At 42.9% G+C, this 20,955-nt stretch overlaps 1 protein-coding gene across 1 annotated transcript in view; it reads right to left on the minus strand.

Annotated features, from left to right (window-relative positions):
* Nucleotides 1-439: 439 nt before the first annotated feature.
* Nucleotides 440-20,955, minus strand: part of ROR1 (receptor tyrosine kinase like orphan receptor 1) — a 172,368-nt gene continuing 151,852 nt past the window's right edge. Inside the window, exons 5-9 of the mRNA XM_074833171.1 lie at nt 14,877-15,004; nt 13,397-13,714; nt 11,840-12,085; nt 7,334-7,545; nt 440-3,453 (exon numbers count right to left, since the gene is read on the minus strand). Of these exons, the coding sequence (XP_074689272.1) occupies nt 2,029-3,453; nt 7,334-7,545; nt 11,840-12,085; nt 13,397-13,714; nt 14,877-15,004 (2,329 nt within the window). The 3' untranslated portion in view covers nt 440-2,028. The remainder of the gene's footprint in view (nt 3,454-7,333; nt 7,546-11,839; nt 12,086-13,396; nt 13,715-14,876; nt 15,005-20,955) is intronic.

Genomic DNA, 20,955 nt, shown 5'->3' on the forward strand with positions numbered 1-20,955 from the left:
CCGCAAGTACAGTTTCAGGCCTGTGCAACGGAGAGGGAGCGTGGCAGCTCCGGGTGCTGCAGCAATACAATGTACCACGAAAGCTCACACAGTGCAGCAGGACAAAAAACGTAAGTGAAGGGCTGAAAGGGCGATGCTGGCCCTTGGTATGGAGCTCAATGGCACTGGTGAGATCGCAGCAAAGACTGCAGCGTTCTCACCGGGTAGTTATGCCATCCCGCTTCTTTTGTGTGCTCTGCAAATATTTGCACAGTCAAATATTCATTTAAGCCTCTCTATGTTACCCCTAAGTAATCTGTCTGCAAATGTTATTTGCAAAATTCTCATGTCCCATTCAAGCAAACATTTCAGCAGACTCCCTACCTGAGCTGGGTGAGCTCTCTGTTAAATACGAAACATTTCGAGTATCTTACACCAAGAGGGAGGAAATACCGGCATGTTTATGTTAAAACAATGTTTTAATAAACAGCAGCATAAAATAATCAGTGTTTAATATCATCTCTGGCATGTGAAATACAAAAATGCACATATCTTAATTATAAAATAGCCTTTGTTATTACATTTTCATGCTTGCCTAATTGAAATGCCCATAATTCATAAATCAATCATCAAGTAATACAGTGATTAAACGCATGCAGTGAAAACAAAGAAAAATATTTGTATAAGGTAGTGGCTGAATATCACCATAATATATTTCAAGAACATCTACATCAGGTTAAAAATAACAAGAAACAGACCAAGATATAAAATGCAGAGATGTATTTTCACTTCTGCTGTACAAAACATTATCACACTTTTGTGCAAAAAGATAAAAATAAAGTCATATTATACAACATTGTCAACTGAGCAAAAGATTGTTTTTGTTCTGTGTACAATAAAAATACTATTCAGTAAAAAAGAGTCTGAAAAACTGTAATGTACACAGCACTTTTGTAACTCATTAAAGTGGTTTCAAATGAATAATCTAGATTGCTTATACCTGAATGAATTTTTCGTAATTATACAAATGTCATATTTCTAAGTTGAAAGTTAACACTAATTCACATTCTTAGAATTGACAGACAAAATTGCTATCAATGGATTTGCTGCCTAATGGAATGTGAGCTTCCCTTTTTTCAGGGTTACTGGAGTCATAGTCACTGAAATTACACATTGATCTGAAACAATAAATATTCCTGGGAAAACTGATTGTCATATATAAAATTGTGGTTTGGAGCCTTTCCATTAAACAGTTGCATAGCAACAAAAGGATATAAAATTTCTGCTTTAACTACTAGATTATGAAATGTTATCTTTGAATACGCTGATTCAGGTTCTGAAATTAAAACACTTTAATTTCATTTCCTTTAAGGCAATTTCTTAGAACTCCAGCCATCTTTAGCAGCCAATAGCAGCTGATGTTTGTAGACTGCAAGTTGATAACTCAAGCTGTTGTGCTGTCATATAAATGACTTTTTTTGGTCTGAATCTGATCTCAGACTCCCAACTTAACAAAAGACCAAAATCTTACCTGAAGTAATTTATTCAGCTCTCAGATCACATATTTGAAACATAATCCTTGACTGCAAAATTTACAAATATTTTAACTAGCTATTGGAACTGAAATTGCACACCCAGTAGATCTCCGAATATTTGCATCTCCTAAAAAAGAGACAAATATTAAAATATGTTTTCAGTATAAAAAAGTTTCTGTGATTTAAACCACATCAGAGGTTTAAAAAGCTGTGAAAAAGCGTATGATAAAATGTTTCTATTTGAAAAAAACCCCAAACCCTTCCCATTTTTGAATTGTCGGTGGCACTTAAAGAAACAATGCGTCCATTGACAAAGCTAAGTATTCATACCACAATGATCTTTGTCTGGTTGAGTCTGCCCATCCTGTCAAGCAGTTAAACTTCACAGAAGATACTTGCTGCAATGTCTGTTAAACAACCAGAAGAATCTTTAATAAAATATTTGAATATAAATCTTTTCTACGACTTTCTAGTTTGTATTGTAAATAGTTATATTTACAAAGGCCTCGCTTATTTACAATTCAGCTGAAATCATAGATTCATTAGGTCCATGGACGCTGGAGTCTCCTAATAGGGAAGACTGCTTTGAGTCAATTTTGTACGGTTTTTGAGTTTTATTTCCAAAAACTGTCATACCAATTCCTCCCGGATGACTCGGAATTGACATATGAGATAGCAAAGGAATATTTGCTTCCTGGTTGGATCCCGAAGACGGCAAACTAGTGACGTGACCTGTGCTAGTGGATCCACTGGCGCTGCTCGGAGAACGACTCTTTGGAGGAGGACAGTGCTGGATGACCCTGGGCGGACCCTGTGGTTGGTAGTGGGCAGCTGGGAAAGCAGCATATCCTGGTGGAATCGGGTACCCATTGATCGGGATATAGCGCTGGTTTTGAGGTATCGGTGGGCCGATGAACCCGGCAATTTGGCCTTGTGGTATACCTTGTGCTGGAAACATGTAGTTAGGGTACCTAGGATTACTGAGATTACTAACTGGACTCGCGCTGAGGGAAGTTGTTTGAGTGGTGGCGTTCCCACCGGAGGGGGTAGTAGAACTAGTGTGACTTGAAAGACCCTCCCACGAGCGCAGCCTGGCATGGATTTCTTTAAATCGTGGCCTCCGGGATGGCAGATCATGCCAGCACTCTGTCATCAGGCTATACATTCTGGGAGGACAGTCTTCAGAGCATGGCAGCAGTTGTCTTTTCCTGATCATCTCTATAACTTCTTGATTACTAAATCCATAATATGGTTGAAGTCCAAAGCTGAATATTTCCCATAAAACAACTCCAAATGACCAAATATCTGAATCAGAAGAGAACTTGCCATACATAATCGCCTCCGGTGGCATCCAGCGAATTGGCAAGAGAGACTTGTTTTGAACTCTGTAATAATCTGCCGAGTAGATCTCTCTCGAGAGTCCAAGGTCTGAAATTTTCACATGAAGCTGTTCTCCAATTAAAATGTTACGAGCGGCAAGATCTTTATGGACAAAAAAATGACTCGATAAGTACTCCATCCCTGCTGCAATCTGGACTGCAATGTGCAGGAAATCCCCATGGTCCAGGCTGGATTTCACAGTCCCATCCTCATCGCTGCTGCACCCAACATCCGAGTGCGGCGATCGCATGATGAGAAACTCGTGGAGGTCTCCTTGGTTCATGTACTCGAAAAGCATGCAGACGGGTTGCTCCTGGGTTACCACACCTAAGAGGCAAACGATGTTAGGGTGATGGAGCTCGGCCATGAGAGATGCTTCTTGCTGGAACTCTGCCCACTGTTGGGGGTTGTTAAAGTCTTTTAGTGTCTTGATAGCAACGAGCTGAGCATGATCCATGCCTGGAAGGTAGAGATGTCCCTTGTAGATCTTGCCGAAAGCACATTCGCCCAGTTCTTCCATAAAACGAACAGCGGACAGAGGCAACTCCTTAGCCTTACTCTGTGAAGCAACAGCAAAAACATGTCAGAAAAACAGGACTGAAAACATATTTTTAAGGAAAAGATCTTTTTGCACAGGATGTCTGAAAGCCAAGCAGACTGACACAGGAACTTCCTGAGCCACGTACCCCTTTGGCAACCATCCTGCTCAGCCCTGTGAGACGCAGGCACTGGTGTGTCGGCATCAGCCCCGGGCCAGATACAGCTTGAGGGACACCAGCATCCCAGAGTAGGCAAAGCTCAGGGCTGAGTGTTGCCTAATCGTAGTGCACCCTGCTCCAAAACTAAATATAGAATTACTTTTTATCCTCTACACAAGATCAGATAGAAGTAGTAAGTATTAGATCTAAATATATGCAGGAACCATCAGCATTTCAGCAAAGGCATTTATATACTTGTGCTTCAGCATTTATATACTTAAAATTGAATCTGACTAATTTCAGGAATTGAGGTAATTCACATACTTTAAGTAAGTACATGCTGAAGCGTTTTCTGGGCCAGGGCCTAAAGTTTTAGCAGAAAACATTTTTTTAAAAACTTATAGCCAATTCTTCCTTGACTTTGCTATTAACCCTTCAATGTACAGTAGAGACTATTTCTGCTCACACTTGACTGAATGTTCAATCCTGGAATACATGAGACAGAGTCAGCTGGAAAAATGAGATAGTGGTCAAAGAAGAAAGGCAAACTTTTAGAAAACTCGGTTGTTATTCTGGGTGCATATATTCACTCTTAGGCCATAAAGAAGTTGTATTATTTTCAGACATTAATTTCCACATATACTTGTAACACCTACACCAAAACGCACTCATTTAGGGTCCTCAGTATAGCCGTAGGTAGTAATTTAAGGCTAACGAGTTTGGGATCTGTGTTTTGCACATTAGTGTAAACATTAGCATTTGCATTCCTGAAATAATGTAATGGCAGCTTTACAGTGGCAATATAGGAAAAAAACTGACATTAAAAAAAAAAAAATCATTAAAAAATGACATTTTAGAATAAATTATTCTAATCATATTGACCACTTACAACTTCTAGACAAATACTTCATTAATAATAATAGTAATAGTAATAATAATAATAATAATAATAATAATAATAATAATAATAATAATAATAATGCCATTTAAGCAGGCAGCCAGTAGACTGTACGGTGATGGCAGGAAATTAGCTATATTGTTGAGGAACAGATGGTTTATATTATACAAATCCTTTAGGCTAAAACTTGTTTAGGTCTGGCATATTGTAAATTATATTTTAGTAATGAAAGTGAAATGACCTCTGTCTGACCTGAGGCTGGGTTCGTCTGTTTGAACCAACATAGTGGAAAACTATGAAAGAAAATGAAGTCATAAAGTTTTGGCAGGAAGGGCTCATTTCAAGTTAAGCGGTTATAAATCTGCTTAGTTTTTGTTTGACAAGTATTTGTCATACATCGGTGTACAAAATGTAAAGAAGTGTAAAATACATATGAGGCAGCACGCCAAAGTAAACCGAGTACAAAGGGAGAGCAGTAAGAGAGAAGCCACCGCCTCTATCTCTTTATCAGCTCCTTCCATTAGATGAACTACAAGACGAGCTTAGTTTATTATATTTTTTGAAGGCAATTAAAATCCCTTAAAACTGAAACAGGCTTTTGGATGAAATGCTGATATTTCTATACGTATGAGCAAACACACACCTACCTGAGCTGGAGCTTGACGCCTAAGCGTGTTTTTACCCAACGTTAATACTGGATACAGTATTTGACATTAATACTGGATACAGTATTTGAAAATAGGATTCTACTTCCTCTCTTTTAAAATTTTGTTTGAAAGGCTATCAAAACATTTGAGACAGGGAAAGCTGGATTTCCCAGTGGGAAAATATGGAATTAGCGTAAATGAGACGGAAAGTTTTTTGCAGCATATGACTTTGAACATAAAGAGAAACCAGTGAAGTCTATATTTGCAAACATTTCTGGGCAAGTTGCTTTCCTGTGCTGTGTGCATAAGGCATCAGTGCGTCAGCAGTCAACGTGGAAATTGTGACCTCATTAAAATGATTCTGACATTCCCATTATCTTCAGTTTAGCCCAGACTGCACCCCAAATATCTAGTAGAATGGCGACCAAGAAGCAAATCCAAATTTAACAGAATATTCCATGGAGGTTGGATGCAAGATGTAGTTTTGACACCTGATTAAACGGTTTCTGTGCTATTACCAACATTTTGATATACAGCTACTCTAAGCTGTATATAGAAGCTGAAATTAAGAACTTTAAAGGAAAATGAAGATAAATTCACTGAGTGTGAGGAACTGAAGAGTTAAAATATAACAATAGACCAAATTCTGCCTGACCAGCCCACACAACAGTCCTGCTGGCATCACATCAGCACCCGGTGCACCAGCACTATTTACAACAGGAATCCTGATGTTAGCATTACGCTGTGTAAAAAACATCCCTGTATGCAGTTTGGATTACTAAAGGGCATAAGCAGCACTGCCTTTTCCAGCACAGTGGGTTTACTTTTATCACTCACTTAAAAAGACTCTCCTATCCTTTCTGTGAGCTGGTGTCAAGCTGGAATTTTTCTCTGCAAAAACTTTCCGTGTCCATCCCTGCCGTAGAGTCTGCGGCTCTACAGACACACGGGGCAGCACCCCTGAAAGAGCAACTCCTGCCTGGGTGGCACAGCTCCATCCACCCCTGCCCCTTGTACTTAAGTCATTTTCCCTAGGCTACCACAATTAACTCTTTATAACTTAATTCTATAAACTTGACATTTAAGAGCAAGCAAGAGCGGTATGCCATAGCTGCTTTATTGAACTGAAAAACAAAACTAGTCCAAAATTTATTCAGAGATGGAGAACACAGCTCCTGAAGTACAAGCGTAACCTTTCCTGATGCTGAGTGATTAGCTCTGCTGAAAGCAGAGCAATATTGGAAGGTTAGAGTTCACATTGCTGAAACTCAATAAAATCAGAATTTGGATTCATTCTGCTATGTCATTTTCTAATAAAAATAACAGCTTACCCAAAGGCATGCCTGACTGTTTCGATACCACAGTTTCTATTCTAATTACTTGTAGATACTGATTTTTACTCTGAAATGCTACTCTGAAACAAACTCCATCGAGTTGTTGAAGCGAATTGGCACGGTGTGAAAAACGAGGCAAATTCTACTCCCAGGGCATTATTCTGCCTGCAGGTGGCAGAAGGCAGTTACCGCCCTGAGATGGGTCATCCCTACAGGTTTACAGATCGGCTGCCCTGTCAATAAACAAGGAGCTCAAGGTTAATCACGCTTAAATCTTAAATGATTTTTTTAAAAACGCCTCACGAACCCAGGACTACAGTGAAGCAAAACAACACCAGCAACAAGAGCCGCTATCCGTCAGCTGCGCTGGCCAGAACTGCAGGCAGATTTCTCAGGGTCTGTTTTGGTAATTTCTCTTTTAACTGAGAGAACGGGTAAGCCTGCAAAAACACAGAACAAATCTTTCCAAAGTGATTTCAGCTGAGTGAAAGATGACATATGACTACGGCAGACCCATGGAAAAACTCTCTTGAGAAAATGCTGAATCACATCTTTATCTGCACTACTTTCTAACTGAAATGAGGCAATTTAGAGATGCTTCAGTAATGGGTTGCTTGTTTCATTACAAAAAAACTCCACCTCCTATTTCTCCAGGTACATGGACACATAGGAATTACCCCCACAGGTCCAAGCGCACTTGCTATGCTGCTGCTGAGAAAAGCCCTTACAAAAATTACAGCTCAAGGCACCAGCAGAAACTGCAAGTTGGAAATCAGCCCAGTACTTCAGTGCTGAGTTGATCCAAGCATTTCACTCCCTGCCTTTACAGACAGCAAATGTCAAAGCAGAAATGAGGGATTACCTTTGGTTTATAGGCATTGAGCATCGACATCTCCACATTTTGTCCTCTTACGTGTTTAGGCTGTCTCTGAACAGGAGGGGAAGATGACTTCTGATTGTTGCGACAGATGCAGATGAAGAAGAAGAGTAAGGCTATGGCCAGGGGAATAGTAACACTTGGCACCAGGATATACAGGATTTCCATTTTATTCTTTTCCTTGGAATCCTTATAATCTGGTTCAGGAAAAAAAAAAAAAACCAACACAAAAACAATTAATCAAGTATCCCATAGAGTCAAATACATCCCTGGCTCAACTAGAAGTGTTAAGAAGAATAAAACAGCCAGGTAATACTACTGCAATCCGCCTTGAATGCTGTTTTATTTCCTTAATTTTAACAGAGCAATTAATTTTGTTGAGTAACATTTCTGTAAGAACACAGAATGGCCAGGAACTATTTCCCTGCAGCATGTCAGCTCAAACCTACTTATGGTCATGAAATAGCTGAATACTGTGAGGTGGCTATTGCTTGGGGTGAAATGAAGTAATAGTCTAATACAGGTCCACAGAAAAGTTAATTTCTAAAATAGCTTATGGAAGAAAGGCTCTGGTGGGATTATGGACTCCTTATTTTAATATGTATATTAGGTTTTGGTGTCATAGTTTCCTTAATCCAACAAAAATGTGGGGAGCCATTAAAAGGATAGTTTTATCCCCCTGTTTATTTCCAATCTTTTGTTCTCAACAGCTAGCACTGGCCAAAGCATTTGTGTGGCCACCCAGGACACTGGAACAAACAACATGTGCCACTGAAAACTTAGTTTCTAGTTAGTTTTAGGTGCAGGAGCAGGACAATTAGGGACTCTAGAACAGAAGAAATGCAGAACACCTGGGAAATGGGTGGAAATGCATGGAAATGGCAAGAAATAGAGAGAACAGTCCTGGTTTTTATCCAGCAAGTCAGGAAAGTGGTTCGAAAAGTCTGAATGCAGACAAAAGCTGAGGCATAATCTTAAAAAAAAATCTTACCTACTGAGAACTTGGTCTTAATAGGATTAACGGGCTAATGGGAAAACCCACCCCTCTACTAACTATATACCAGTAGTGTGTCATCTGAGCAGGGTGACAAATGCTGGTGCAAAGGACACAGCAATGATAGTTGAAAGGAAAGCCAGAGCACGAATAAAAAAGAAGGATCCAGCAAAGGTTGGGAAGGCAGTTTATTTAACATAGTGTGAATGCTAGCTGCAATATTTGTTCCTTCTGCAGACAGCTCTCTTCACAGCTAGAGAGCGAGTGATTAATTTTAGAAACATGAACCCCTCTTCTACCACTGCCCAGCAAGGCATTGCCGGGACATCGGACACTCACCCCCCCTTCAGCTGGCTCTGCTTTTCCAGGGCACATTTCTGAGAGGAAAGGTGCAGTGGGAGAGGGGAGAGAGGCTTCGGGAAGGGGCTCACGTCCTCCCGTTCATGCAGCACCTGCTTGCGTTGACAAGGACATACCTTCCAGCCAGACTGCTCTGAGCACAGGGACACTGGAGCCTGTGTTGCTCTGGTATTTCCCAGGAGCATTCATAAAGTTTAGGGTGTAATTATGCACAGATTAACACACTAACTCTTAGGGCACCCCGGGAACTTTGAGGATCACCTTGAGCTGCAGGACCAGTGGCCATAGCCTGTTTCTGAGGGAGATGGTGAATGTCTGCAGCAGCATCAGGCTTAGTGGATTCTGGCAGAATGGGGAATGTTTTATTATTCCTACAGGGTCATTTCAGTTTGTTTGTCTGTGTTTTCCAGGCTGGATTTGTAGAAGTGCTTAGCGGCCCACACAGATATCTTTTATGCGCTTAATTAAACATCAACTTGATCTGAAGCTTGGGTTTGACTCAAATTGTGACAGAGGCAAAGTTCAAATGGTTCTGGATGTCACTTTGCATAACCCCTCTCCTCTTACAGGCTCACGCTGTCCTTCTGCTCCCCCCATGCTCCTTTCTGATCATTCTTTTTAGATTAAGTTGTGCCATCTGGTTTTTAATTGAGAGGAGAGGTAGTCCAAATGTTTCTACGGCCTTTGGGAAACAAGAGAGGACTAAAGCACCGTCCCCATTAGAGTCTCCCTGTGCCCAGCAGAAGGGTGGTGTGTGCTCTCACTCCGTCTTCAGTGAACGTCCAAGCTCTACAGCATGGACCCACTGTAGATTTCCTTCATGAGCTGCTGCTCTCTAGCATGGACACACGATCACTGCCTTTCCCCTCTCCTTTGTAACCTTCTTACGTTTGTTCTTTGCTAAGCCTCATGCTCAAATTACTCCATGTTTCACATCTTCCTATATTCAGGTTGACAAACTTTTATGAAATGAATCTATTGCAGCTTGTGAGACAACTGAAAGATACAGTTGAAGAAAGAAAAAGAAAGCGTCAGCCCAAGACAGACAGAGACCTGGGCACTAGTTCATCACCTGAGCTATTCCAGTCAAAGGGAACTATTATTCTTATTAAGTAGCAGCCCCTGCCGTGAAGCCTCATTAGGTTAATAGGTTTCTTGGGAGCCACCCTAATTAAATCCATTTCCCATCTAGGCATGTCCTGGTGAGGCAGAATGCACAATACTTATTAAAATGTGCCTGAAATGGCTCTTTCAGCCAGTGCAAAACCAGCAGAATGCAAGTCCCACATGGTATTTTTGTTTTAATATGCAGATTAGCATTTAACAATTAAATTACTACTCACCTGATATAGCTCTATTTGTCTGGACTTAGAATAATAATGCCATATAACCCAGCTGTACAGCAAGGACCATTTAAGGCAGTGGTGAGAAGTGATTAAAATCCTTGTCAGGAATTCTTCAAGCCAGCCAGCCTATCTCATTTATTAACTAGTAAAATGTTCAAATCAGACTTTTGCAACACGTCCAAAAGCGTCCTGCTTTCAGCTATTTCAGATCAAAAGACTGAGCCAGCCCTGGGATCTCAGAGCCCACCTAGAGGGGGCCTGGCAAGGAATCCCCCCATCAACTCTTAATTACCCTATTATTCAGAAGTTGGGGAAAACACAAAATGCACATGGTGGAAAGGTCGTACAGCAACAGCGCAGTGGAGTATAGAAAGCTCAAGAGCATCGCTGGCGGTGGAGACACAGAGACCCCTAAGCCCCTGGGGCTGAGCCATGTCTCCTCACCCAGACCAGCCCGGGTGTCTGCGCCTGCAGCCGGGCAGCTCCTGGGGCAGAGAGCCAAGAGCTGACCATACGCTAAGGGGAGTCCTGTGGGCTGCTACTTAGATCCAGATTTTTGTATTGAAGGGCTGAAAAAGATCTTCGGAACAGTTTATATAGATTGAACTATTCTTGTGTAGTCAGTCTACCACTGTGCCTAATTAACAAGAAAAATAACCAAAGTTAAATGCACTGAAATAATAGCAAAAGAGATACAGAACTCCACAAAGCGTATATGAATGTTAGAGAGGGTTTGAGATGCACATGATATAGCCCAGACTGTCTGCCTTTCCCCTGATCTACTCTTTCAGTAAGAACATAATTTAGACCCCATTTTGGCATCGAATCCCATCTTTCCATTAATTGAAAAAGACTTTGGAGCAGGCTCAGAACATGTCTCACTGCAGGAATGTTCATAACCATAACCAGAAATAATTTAATTTGGTTCTGGCTATTGAACAGTAATATCTCCTTTCCAAGGGGAAAGGTAATGTTACTCTGACAACTTGTAGGCAACATAAAATTTTGTGTGAAACTGTACCGTGAATTTCCAGAACATTTCTGGGTGCATTTCTGGCACGTCCATGCGCATAGCTGTATTTTTTTTCTTGGCACGCTATCAATATTTTTCTAAATGCAGATAAAACAATTAGGAACCATTTGTTCAGGTCTTCCATCCACTTCCCCCAGGTCTCAGAAAAGCAGAATAAAATGAGAGCTGAATTTCCATTTTTCTTCATTTTGCAAAACCAAAATGCAGCCAGGGCAGTTCTGGAAACACAAACTTAAAATGCTAAGAGGATCTGGCAAGATCATTTCTAATTTTTGAACAAGGCCTGAGCTCTGTTAAGCGAGGTTTGCATTTATTAAAATGGCTCTTAATAAACCAAGCTAAATGGAGAACATTTTATAACCACTTTGTGGATCAGCCTCAACAGTGCAACTTCTGTGATCTGATTTCATTTGGACTAAGGAGTTGTACTGATCGCAATGGCAACCCGGGACGCTGGGCTGGCAACGTGGTGCTGCTTCATCACTTTCTGGTGAGTGCTCAGCTATTCCCTAGTAAAATATTTTCACTTTGCCAGATGCATGGGCAGTAAGGGCTCGAAGGTCTCCTCGGGGTGGGGATGCTGTGGCTTTGGCTACAAACAGTGTAGTTAGCCTTTCCTACAGCTCTCTTCTCAGGAATTCAAAAAAGACACTTTGTGCACAGCTCCCTCGAGCTCTTCTGCAGGGCGGCTGTATGGACGTGACAAAACGGTTCCCCTTTTTGTTCCAAAATGAAACATAAAAAAGGTCAGTAATTACCACATGCCGGGACATCACAAAGCTCTGACTTAAAGTTCTCATCTAGGGTGAAGCACCACGGGGCATCCTTCTGGTTCCCTGGGTTGCGGCAGTAGGAGTGGCCCCCGTTGAGCTCGGGGTACCTGATGGCAGTGAAGGTGTGGGTGTGGGGGTACTGCGAGTTCCATGGCTGGCACTGCCGCCCCGACCGGGTCACGCTCACCGTCCCCCGGTAATCTACTCCTGTGCTGTTGTAGCACTTGTGATCTGAAAAAAAAAAACCAACAATTTAAAAATCCAAAGTAATCATTGGCGGCAGCAAGGCAGATGGCCACAACACCCGGGGGTGGCGAGCTGCCGGCATCCCCCAGCCCCAGCGTGCTGCTGCTGGCCCGGGGCCGGGAAACCCGGTTTGGGAGCACGGGCTCCCAATTTGCTGCGGCTGTAATGCAGGGCCTGCTTTGCATTCACATTCCTGGGAGGATTTAAAGCTTATGCTTCTGTAATGAAAACAGCTTATGCCAAGCGTTTTTAATATAAGATACACAAAAGAAGTAAAAACTACAGTGGGAACCTGAATTGCAGCCATTATTTTCATATGAAGGTGGAGAATTTGTGGGAGCCACGTTTTATATTTGCCTATTCAGATGTACAAGGGTTGTGAACAGGCTGCAGCCCAGCCTGATGAAAGAGCGAGCTCAGCCAATGACTAAAATGAGGCTGTATGAGGCAGGGACAGCCATGGACCTGGCCCCTACAAATGTTCCTCCTGACAAGCACCCCCATACTGCACCCACAGCCTTGCCAGAGCATACTGGCATGCTGTGGGAGGACAGGAAGGCTGAAGCTACTGATGTTCCTCAGTATTCAAATGCTTACACTGTCATTGTTTCTTTATATTCATTAGAAAGGACCTGAAATCAATAAACAGCACGTAGCGTGAGTCCACAGGCAGCTAAAGAAAAAACTGAAAAAGTATTTCTGAATTTCTACCCACTCCAGACTAGTGAGGAGAACAAATCCTATGAGGAGTGATTGAAGGAGCTGGGACTGTTTAGTTTGAGGAAGAGAAGGCTGAGGAGAGACCTCATCGCTCTCTACAACTACCTGAAAGGACATTGTAGAGAGGTTGGTGCTGGTCTCTTCTCACAGGTCATTAGCGATAGAACAAGAGGGAATGGCTTTAAACTGCAACAGGGGAGCTTCAGACTGGACATTAGGAAAAAAATTTTTCACAGAAAGAGTGGTCAGACAGTGGAATAGGCTGCCCAGGGAGGGGGTGGAGTCACCATCCCTGGGTGTGTTTAAGGGTCGTTTGGATGAGCTGTTGGGGGATGAGGTGTAGGGGAGAACTTTGTAGAGTAGGGCTGAGGGTTGGACTCAATGATCCCAAGGGTCTTTTCCAACCTGAATGATTCTGTGATTCTCAGAGAAGTGTGAGAGCAGGGTAATTCAAGAGCACGGCATCTGCAAGCTTTCAAAGCCCAGCACTAGCCCCAACTCTGACGCACAAGCCCTTACAGCCAATCTTTTCACAGCAGTATTTTTTGCGCGGCGGCACAGACAGTTTTCACTTACTTTTATTTATGGGATCTGCCATCGGAATCCCGATCCGGATACAATTGACAGCTTCGGGGCTATCTGGCTGGGGAAGATCTTCACAGTTGGGCAGCTTTAATCTCATCAGAATCATGGGATTAGATCTTGCAAAAATGTACTCTGTCTGACACAGGACATTTTCCAGGATTTCACATTCATCGCGGCACAGGTCTCGTGGCTTGGGAACTGATGAAGTCTCATCGCAGTAGGGGAAGGCGTAATGGCACAGCGAAGGAATAGCAAACTGGGAGCATTTATCTGACAAATGACTGGAAGTGCCAATCATGGTGAAGGCAGCTGTAAAATATACAAAAAGATTTTACTTAACCTGGTGGGAATTTTATTCCTGTGCTCTTGCCTTCCCAGTATAACCGTCATTTCCCATTGCAACCATTATTTTCAGATGTTCAGGTGATGAACAGGCCTTCCAGAAATACAGAGCACTAATTACCTTAAACGGTGCTGATTTCGCTGACAGAGAAAATACATCTGGTTTTCAACACGGGATTAATGTTAAGCATGTTACCAAAGCCCCAAACCTAATTACAGCCCCCAAATAATTTATAATGGTTTGCAAAGTCATATAGTATTTGGATGCCTTTTGCCCAACAGGTAAAAACCAAAGTTCCTGCAGGATGACAGTACCAGTACCTTCGTGGAAGATGACAGCTTTCATACTATCCCAAATGACTTTTCAAACAAAATGGTGTAAGATTATGAACCACTGGCTGCATAGAAACAACTGGCCATTCCTGTGAGCAATGCAAAAACCCTTTTTCACAATGCTGACAGTGGTTGGATACAAAGGGAGAACACTCTAGGGGGAAGAGAAATTTGGAATATTCTGTCAGCAAGAGAAAATCTGAATATAGATAAGATGATTACTGTGGCTGGGATCTGGCCAAGGTTAATTTATGTAAAAAAATAGAGAAGCATCACGATGTCTATGAGGCCTCAGTTTGAATTCAGCACCTCCATCAGTGAGCATCTCCCACAAAAATGATGAAAACTGGTTCTTCACTAAATCTAAAGGAAAAACACTACCTGCTGGATTATTTATGCAGCCTCTTCCAGCACCTAAATAATCTCAACCACGTAAAAATCAACTAAGTCTGGTCTCCTTTCGCTTTTAATATCTGCTTGGATAACAGCAGCCTGGTTATGAGACTCACAGAAGCTGTAAATACACAGCTCCTTCTCCTTGAAAAATAATTTTTTAGTTTCTTTTGGGGGAGCTGGATGATCAGAGACATGAAGGCTTCTCTGGCTGTCACTCTTCAGATGACTCCCTCCACTGATGCTACACATTGCAGGAGTCCCGGGCAAGCTCTGTGGCGGGAAGCTCACAGCAAGGGAAGATAAAGAGCAAATAAAAACAGTATTGCAGTTTATAAAATTCTAGCAGCTTTTTGGGAAAAGACAGCTTTGTGGGGAAGAAGCGAGTGCGTGTTTTACCCACCTGTAATCTGATTTTCTATTTCACCTTGCATATGCAAAGACTCCATATAAATGGTTCGGTTTCCAATAAATCGTGCACAAGCAATCCCCCTGTAGGGCTGGCAAAACCCGTCCTCTTCATACTCGTCCCTGAAATCAATCATAAACACAAAAGGGTGAAACATTTCACATGCGACTTTGCAACAAAATGTCACTACAGGGAGCTGGCACTTGTATTATTAGAGGCCGATGCGAGGGGCTTTACTGTGTTTGTCTTGCACTCTGCGATTCGTTCTGGGTGACGCTCACCCAGCGCAGGAGCCCACATGCCGCCTTCCCCTCCATTAAGAGCCTGTGATAAGGGATTATATGGTCTTTAGGTAGCGCAGGGGGCATGGCATGGGCTTTGTGCCCTGGATGATTTTAACCTTAAAGGATTCCCACACTGCTTGCAGGTAGTTTTCAGTTTTCTCACAAACGAGCCCAACGTGAATATAAGGATTATATCCTTATATTCAACAAGATCTTGAATATTTATTTTTTCTTAAAAAATTCAGCTGCCTGGTAAGAACAATTAGTGGCATTTCAGGTTAGCCAGAACGTGCATTAATGTTGTATGAAATGCTTTCTGCAGGAGGCGGGGAAGGCTATATTCAGGAATATACCCAGCCTTGATTAGAAGAGAAAACATAAACTGCCTGAAAAAAATATTTACATTTATTTAAAGCAGTTAATATGCTGTTTTCTATTTTTTAACCAAACTTGTACTTAATATTGATAAACACAGCAGGAAGAGACATGCTAGCAGAGACAGAATTTAAAGTGTATATAGAAAATCAAACCACTCCCAGCACTGATACCCTTGAAATAGGAAATGTTTCTTCAATCTTCCATGAGTGTGGTAACAGTTATTGCTGAAACAGAACCAAAGCTAAGACAGGAGTTAAATAGACAGATTTCTTTCATTAGGTGCTTTGTTTTATGCAATATAGGAGACATTTAATACATAAATCCAGATGTGAAATTATTTGCCAATATTCTTCAAACAAAGCAAAGAAAGGAAATTACTAAACCTCTGAAGACCAGACCAGTCACTGCTTATTTTGAACAGATAATCAACAGCTAAGTGCTGGCACACAAGGATAGTTTTATGGATGTTTTGAGGAGGGGTTTGCATACATGATCACTGAAACATGCACCCAACTGCATGAATCAGCCGTTTTACTTTCTTGCTTTGAGAATCCAGTTGGAGATATTTGGGACCCATTTTCTGGAAAGACGGATGCTTCGGCTCTGCTGAGGCCCCGGCAAAGGGAGATGCCTTATGAAAATTTGCTGATAATTTCTTTGTTATTTATGCTGGCACCCATCTGAGTCAGCTACTAAATGGCTCTCAAATTAGGAAGAATTATATTGGAATATCCCTAAGTATGATCACAGCTGGGTAGGCAACAGGTTACTTTCTTTGTTTGCTTTTTTTCATCCTCCCCCAGATGCCAGCCTAACAATGGAATCAGACTATGCCTTAATAGGGAAAAATCAGACCTTTTTTAATCAACTCTGCCATTAAGTTCAACAAAAGACACTTTCATCCCCTCCTGAAGACCTTGGCTGTGAGAGCTTGGAAATGCAAATTACATTTAGCCTCTTTGAAGTCCCCCACTCATTGTGTGCATGCTTAGAGCAGGCGGCCAGCCTGCAGCCCTGCTCCCCAGTGCCCTGTCACAGCGGCAGGGGCGAGCTAATGGGATTAGCGGGAAGAAGTGGTAGGATCGCCTTCCAAGACACCCCAAACATCTCCCGGCACTCCTGAGCTACCAGCTCCAGAGCAGCATCCCAGGATTCACGCAGCATTGTTTTCCAGTTCATAGGGAGAAGCTAGACACCATGAATTAACTGCAGTAATTTATGACTGTGAAGACAGGGGGGTGGGAAAGAGGGATGGTAGAGATGGAAACCTCCTTCCACAGCCATCTCACATCAATTGAGAAATCAACGGGAAAGGATCCAGCCTTCACTGGATGATGGTCCCAAGATGTTCCCAAGTACATTGAAAACTGGATTGCAAAAGCGCAACCTTTAAACTGCCAATTAAACTCTTCATTAACTAAAGCGATGCCTTAGATAATGGATAGTATTCTGCCAACAGAGATACTCAGAGACACAGAACTACATCCATGTGTTTCTGCATGGAGTCAGCTCTGACGAAAATATTTTTAGCCTGTTGGTTCTTGAGAAGAAAACAAAACAGCTGAAACCTGAGCTGAAAAACCACAATAGCTACTGCAGGCTCTGGAGGTCAATCCTCCATCTCCTAATCTATAAATCCTCCAATAGAATATTATTTATTTATTGTTTATCATGGAATTTAACTCAGGGACTACACCTAATAGCTTGCTCTTGAAGGCGATCAAGCATTGTAATTTAAGCACACAACTAGATAAAGACAAAACCTGGAGGAATGCAATTAACATATCAACAAAGCAAACTCGCCCTGCTCTGAGGCTCACCTTTGAACTAAAGAAGATTTAACTGCACTAGCTGCATGCAGCAAGGATTGCCAGTGAGCAGGGACACCAGTTCACCTGGATGGAACTGCCCCGAGGAGCAGGATACTGGAGATAATCTCAGAAGGTGAAGATTAGAGTAAAGAGAAGAGCCGGGATCCCACCACCTCTGCCCCTGGGGCTGCATGCCAGCCGTGAATTCACAGGGGCAAAACATGAGATTAGTAGCTCAAATGGAGCAGGCCTACTTTGAATTGTTTTGGAAATCAGCTCCATAATGGGGCAGAAGGATGAATCAGAAAGGACCCCCAAGACAGGAGAGGATGATGTCCCCTGGTCTGCCCAGGCGAGGTGATGAAGGGAAGTACTGGGGCATGAGGTTCATCTATTGTTCCCGACAGCTATCAGGAGCTCAGAATAGCAGCTCCCACAAGAGGAGTCCTGATCACAGGCTGGTAACACGTCATGGTGCTGAAGTTATTGGCGCATGCTCGTCAATGAACAAGTGGCCACATCTCACTCCCTGGCTCTGTTTCTGTGTCGCCCTTCATCAGCTGTTCAGGGTCACACGAAATCCCTTCTTGCCTCTGCATCTCTTCATGATGTCTCTTCCCTTCCCTCACTCCTGCACCTCTTTTCTAGGAAATGGAAATGTTTACATCTAATATCTAGGGGCTCCCTGGATATCCCTTTGGTTCTTGATGAGCAACTGAAGCTGTACCCAGCGATACCCAGGGCAGCCCTAGAGGCTGCAACCCTGTCAATGCCGCTGCAGCTCTGCCAGAGAGACACTCCCCGAGCCACCGCTCCCCACAATACCATGTTTTTGGGGGGCAGCCGCCAGCTCTCCATCTAAGACCATTTCCCACTGAACAGATCACTGCCTAGTCTGAACACCCTCTGCTCGCCAGACGTTTCATCCAAAACCAGAGCCGTAGCCTGCCACGGAGCCCACAATAGCACGCAGAGCTCCTACACGGCTTAAACACATTCCCCACCTCCCGCTGCCAACTGGCAGCCGCTTTTGCGGCTGCCTTTAAATCACAGCTATCAATTTCTTGGGATCAAGGCTGAGATGGCCGATTCCTTTTACAAAGTTCACGTTTTCCATACCTCACATGCTTTTTGTAAGTGAATCACAGCATCACTGCTCAAATGTGTATCTGCTTCATGGTCCTGATCCGATTCTACCCACAGCAAAAGGATGGGTCCCTTTGGCTCAAGCAGGAGGTAAATTAGGCTTGATTTGGCAATTAATGTGTTAAAACTTACAGACAAGCTTAAATCCTAATGAAATGGAAGTCAATCTAAGCCCTAGGCATTGCTGATTAAGGATAGACTTAATCAGTTGTGCAAATTCTCCACTGAACAGGAGAGGCAAGCAGTCAGCAGGTGAAAACACCGACACCAGCTTTGCAGGAGCAACTTCAGCGACCGTTGTGGGGCAGCTTGGCCACCCTCCCAGCGTCAGATCTCGGGGTCTGGGTGCTGTCCCCTGCCTGACTCCCACTTCTGCTGCTGCCTGCACCCCGCAAAGCCCTGGCAGCCATTCAGTGAAGACTACAGAAGGAAAAGGAAGGCGCTGGATTTTAATGACTGACAGATGATACAGTGTTGTAGTGTTTTATGATTATTTCTTTTCAGATTTGGTCTCCACTCTGTTTTCTGTTTGGGTCTTTAAATATTTCTAGCCTTGATATTTATCTTGGAGCTTGCCCACTGCTTTTAGATCCCGCTGCAGTTCCCCCTGCGACAATACTTCTGGCTTCATATAATAACAATAGTACCATGGATTAAATTTACACTATACTCAGGTGTCTTTAAGTATCTGATTGCACAAAGTTTACAGAAGACTGAGTAAGAGCTCTGAAGGGTGTCCACACCAATTCAGTAACGTAATCTGACCTGAACTAGAGCCTGCATCGACCTGGGACGCACCGGGTCTTCACGCAGCCCAGACTTGACCAGCATCTTTCTTTCTATGGATTACAGAGGCTGCATAGAAAGATCAGCACCGTAATGAGGTAATTCATGTCTCTCTGGGTGTATCTGAATATGAGTAAGTGCCTGTATGAGTAAAAGGACCCTGCCCTTCACATACGGTTTAAGATGGTAAAGACCTCAACAAGGGTCACCTAGACAGAGCCAGAAGGAGAGACCAAGTCACAGCACACACAAAAATTTGCAAACCACTGACAAAGAATTCACTGTCACTGCTTGGGTTCATTTCCCCCTCTAATTTTCTTCTGTTTTGTGCTAGCACTATTTACATCTGTCAACCCTGGGTCACCAGCAGCTTTTCACATATTGAATTGGTAACAAAATAATAAACCAACTCTAAATCAAGGATGGTTGGTGCAAGCTCAAGCTTTTCCTCCTTCCCTTTGCTTCTCACTCAGACCCTCCCAATGGCTTTCTTGGTGTTACCTGATTGCACAGCAAGATTATTCTTTTCTATTCTCTTTCACCCCATCTGACTTTGGCGTATTGAAGAGGTAAACATGAAAGCAAAAGAGTGCTTACAGCTCCACGTGCAAAGGTCTTACACTGGATGAAAAAGCACGTTCAGAAAAGACAAGAGCAGTTTGAGACTCGAACACCATCCATCGCTGGGCCTGGCACTGCCGCATGGCCACGGTTTCAAAACGCAGGGCTGCTTCGTACGTGTGATGGAGGGGCTGCTCTCCCTAAAGGTTACCCCGTAACTGATGTCTGCTGCTTCCCACACGCCACAAACTCCCTCAGCTTTCCAGGCGAACGCAGCATCAGCAACAGGCAGCAGGACTGAGCACGGCAGGCACTCCTGAGACAGCGATTCGTTAATAGAAGCTCCCCCGAGGGTTGTTTCTTGTGGGAGATACAGTAAATGCATAAAAACGTGAAAGGAAAGGAAGGGAGGACCAAAATCTCTGACTTTGCACTGGGATCCCAGAGGAGGTAGTTACATGGGCCATATCGGGACAGATCTCTTTATCTCATCTGCTCATGGCATGATGGCACCAGTGAATCGAAAGGCTGATCTGCCTCCCAGCACCGTGCCTTTCTGTTGCAGTCTGAAACCGGGGAGAATTTCTAATTGCCTCTGACTTAAAACAGCAGCAGCTTTTTAGGCATCCCCATGCAAACCAGGCGAAGCACCTTGCAGCAGCGGAAAAGCAATAACAATCAGTTTGCAATTTGTTTCTTATCGGCTCGCACTAAACCTGCGGGCTGTGCGGTATCCACCTCACCCAGCTGTGTCTCTGCAGCCTGGTTTCTAAACACAAACCATTTCTGCAAGACCCTCTGTCAAAGTCCACTTCCCAACATACTGCCCTTTCTTTGCCAGTCTTTTTCTAAATTACCAGAAATTGCCCAAATCTAAACAATGTTCTCAGCAAATGTCAATGACAGGTCTATGTACTTAGTTTAGCAAAAGCTTTGTCACCAGGCTTTAACATGAGGTCACGTAGAAGTATTTAATAAATTAATAGAAAAATTGGAACTTGTGAGATCATGTTGTATTTATTTTTACAATATCCAGTGTATTAAAAATACATATTCCAAAGATGGTGTAATTGTGTGGTCATTTCTACCACACCCCATGGATTGATT

This window comes from Strix aluco, chromosome 8 (genome assembly GCF_031877795.1).
Source record: "Strix aluco isolate bStrAlu1 chromosome 8, bStrAlu1.hap1, whole genome shotgun sequence".
NCBI classification, from domain to species: domain Eukaryota; kingdom Metazoa; phylum Chordata; class Aves; order Strigiformes; family Strigidae; genus Strix; species Strix aluco.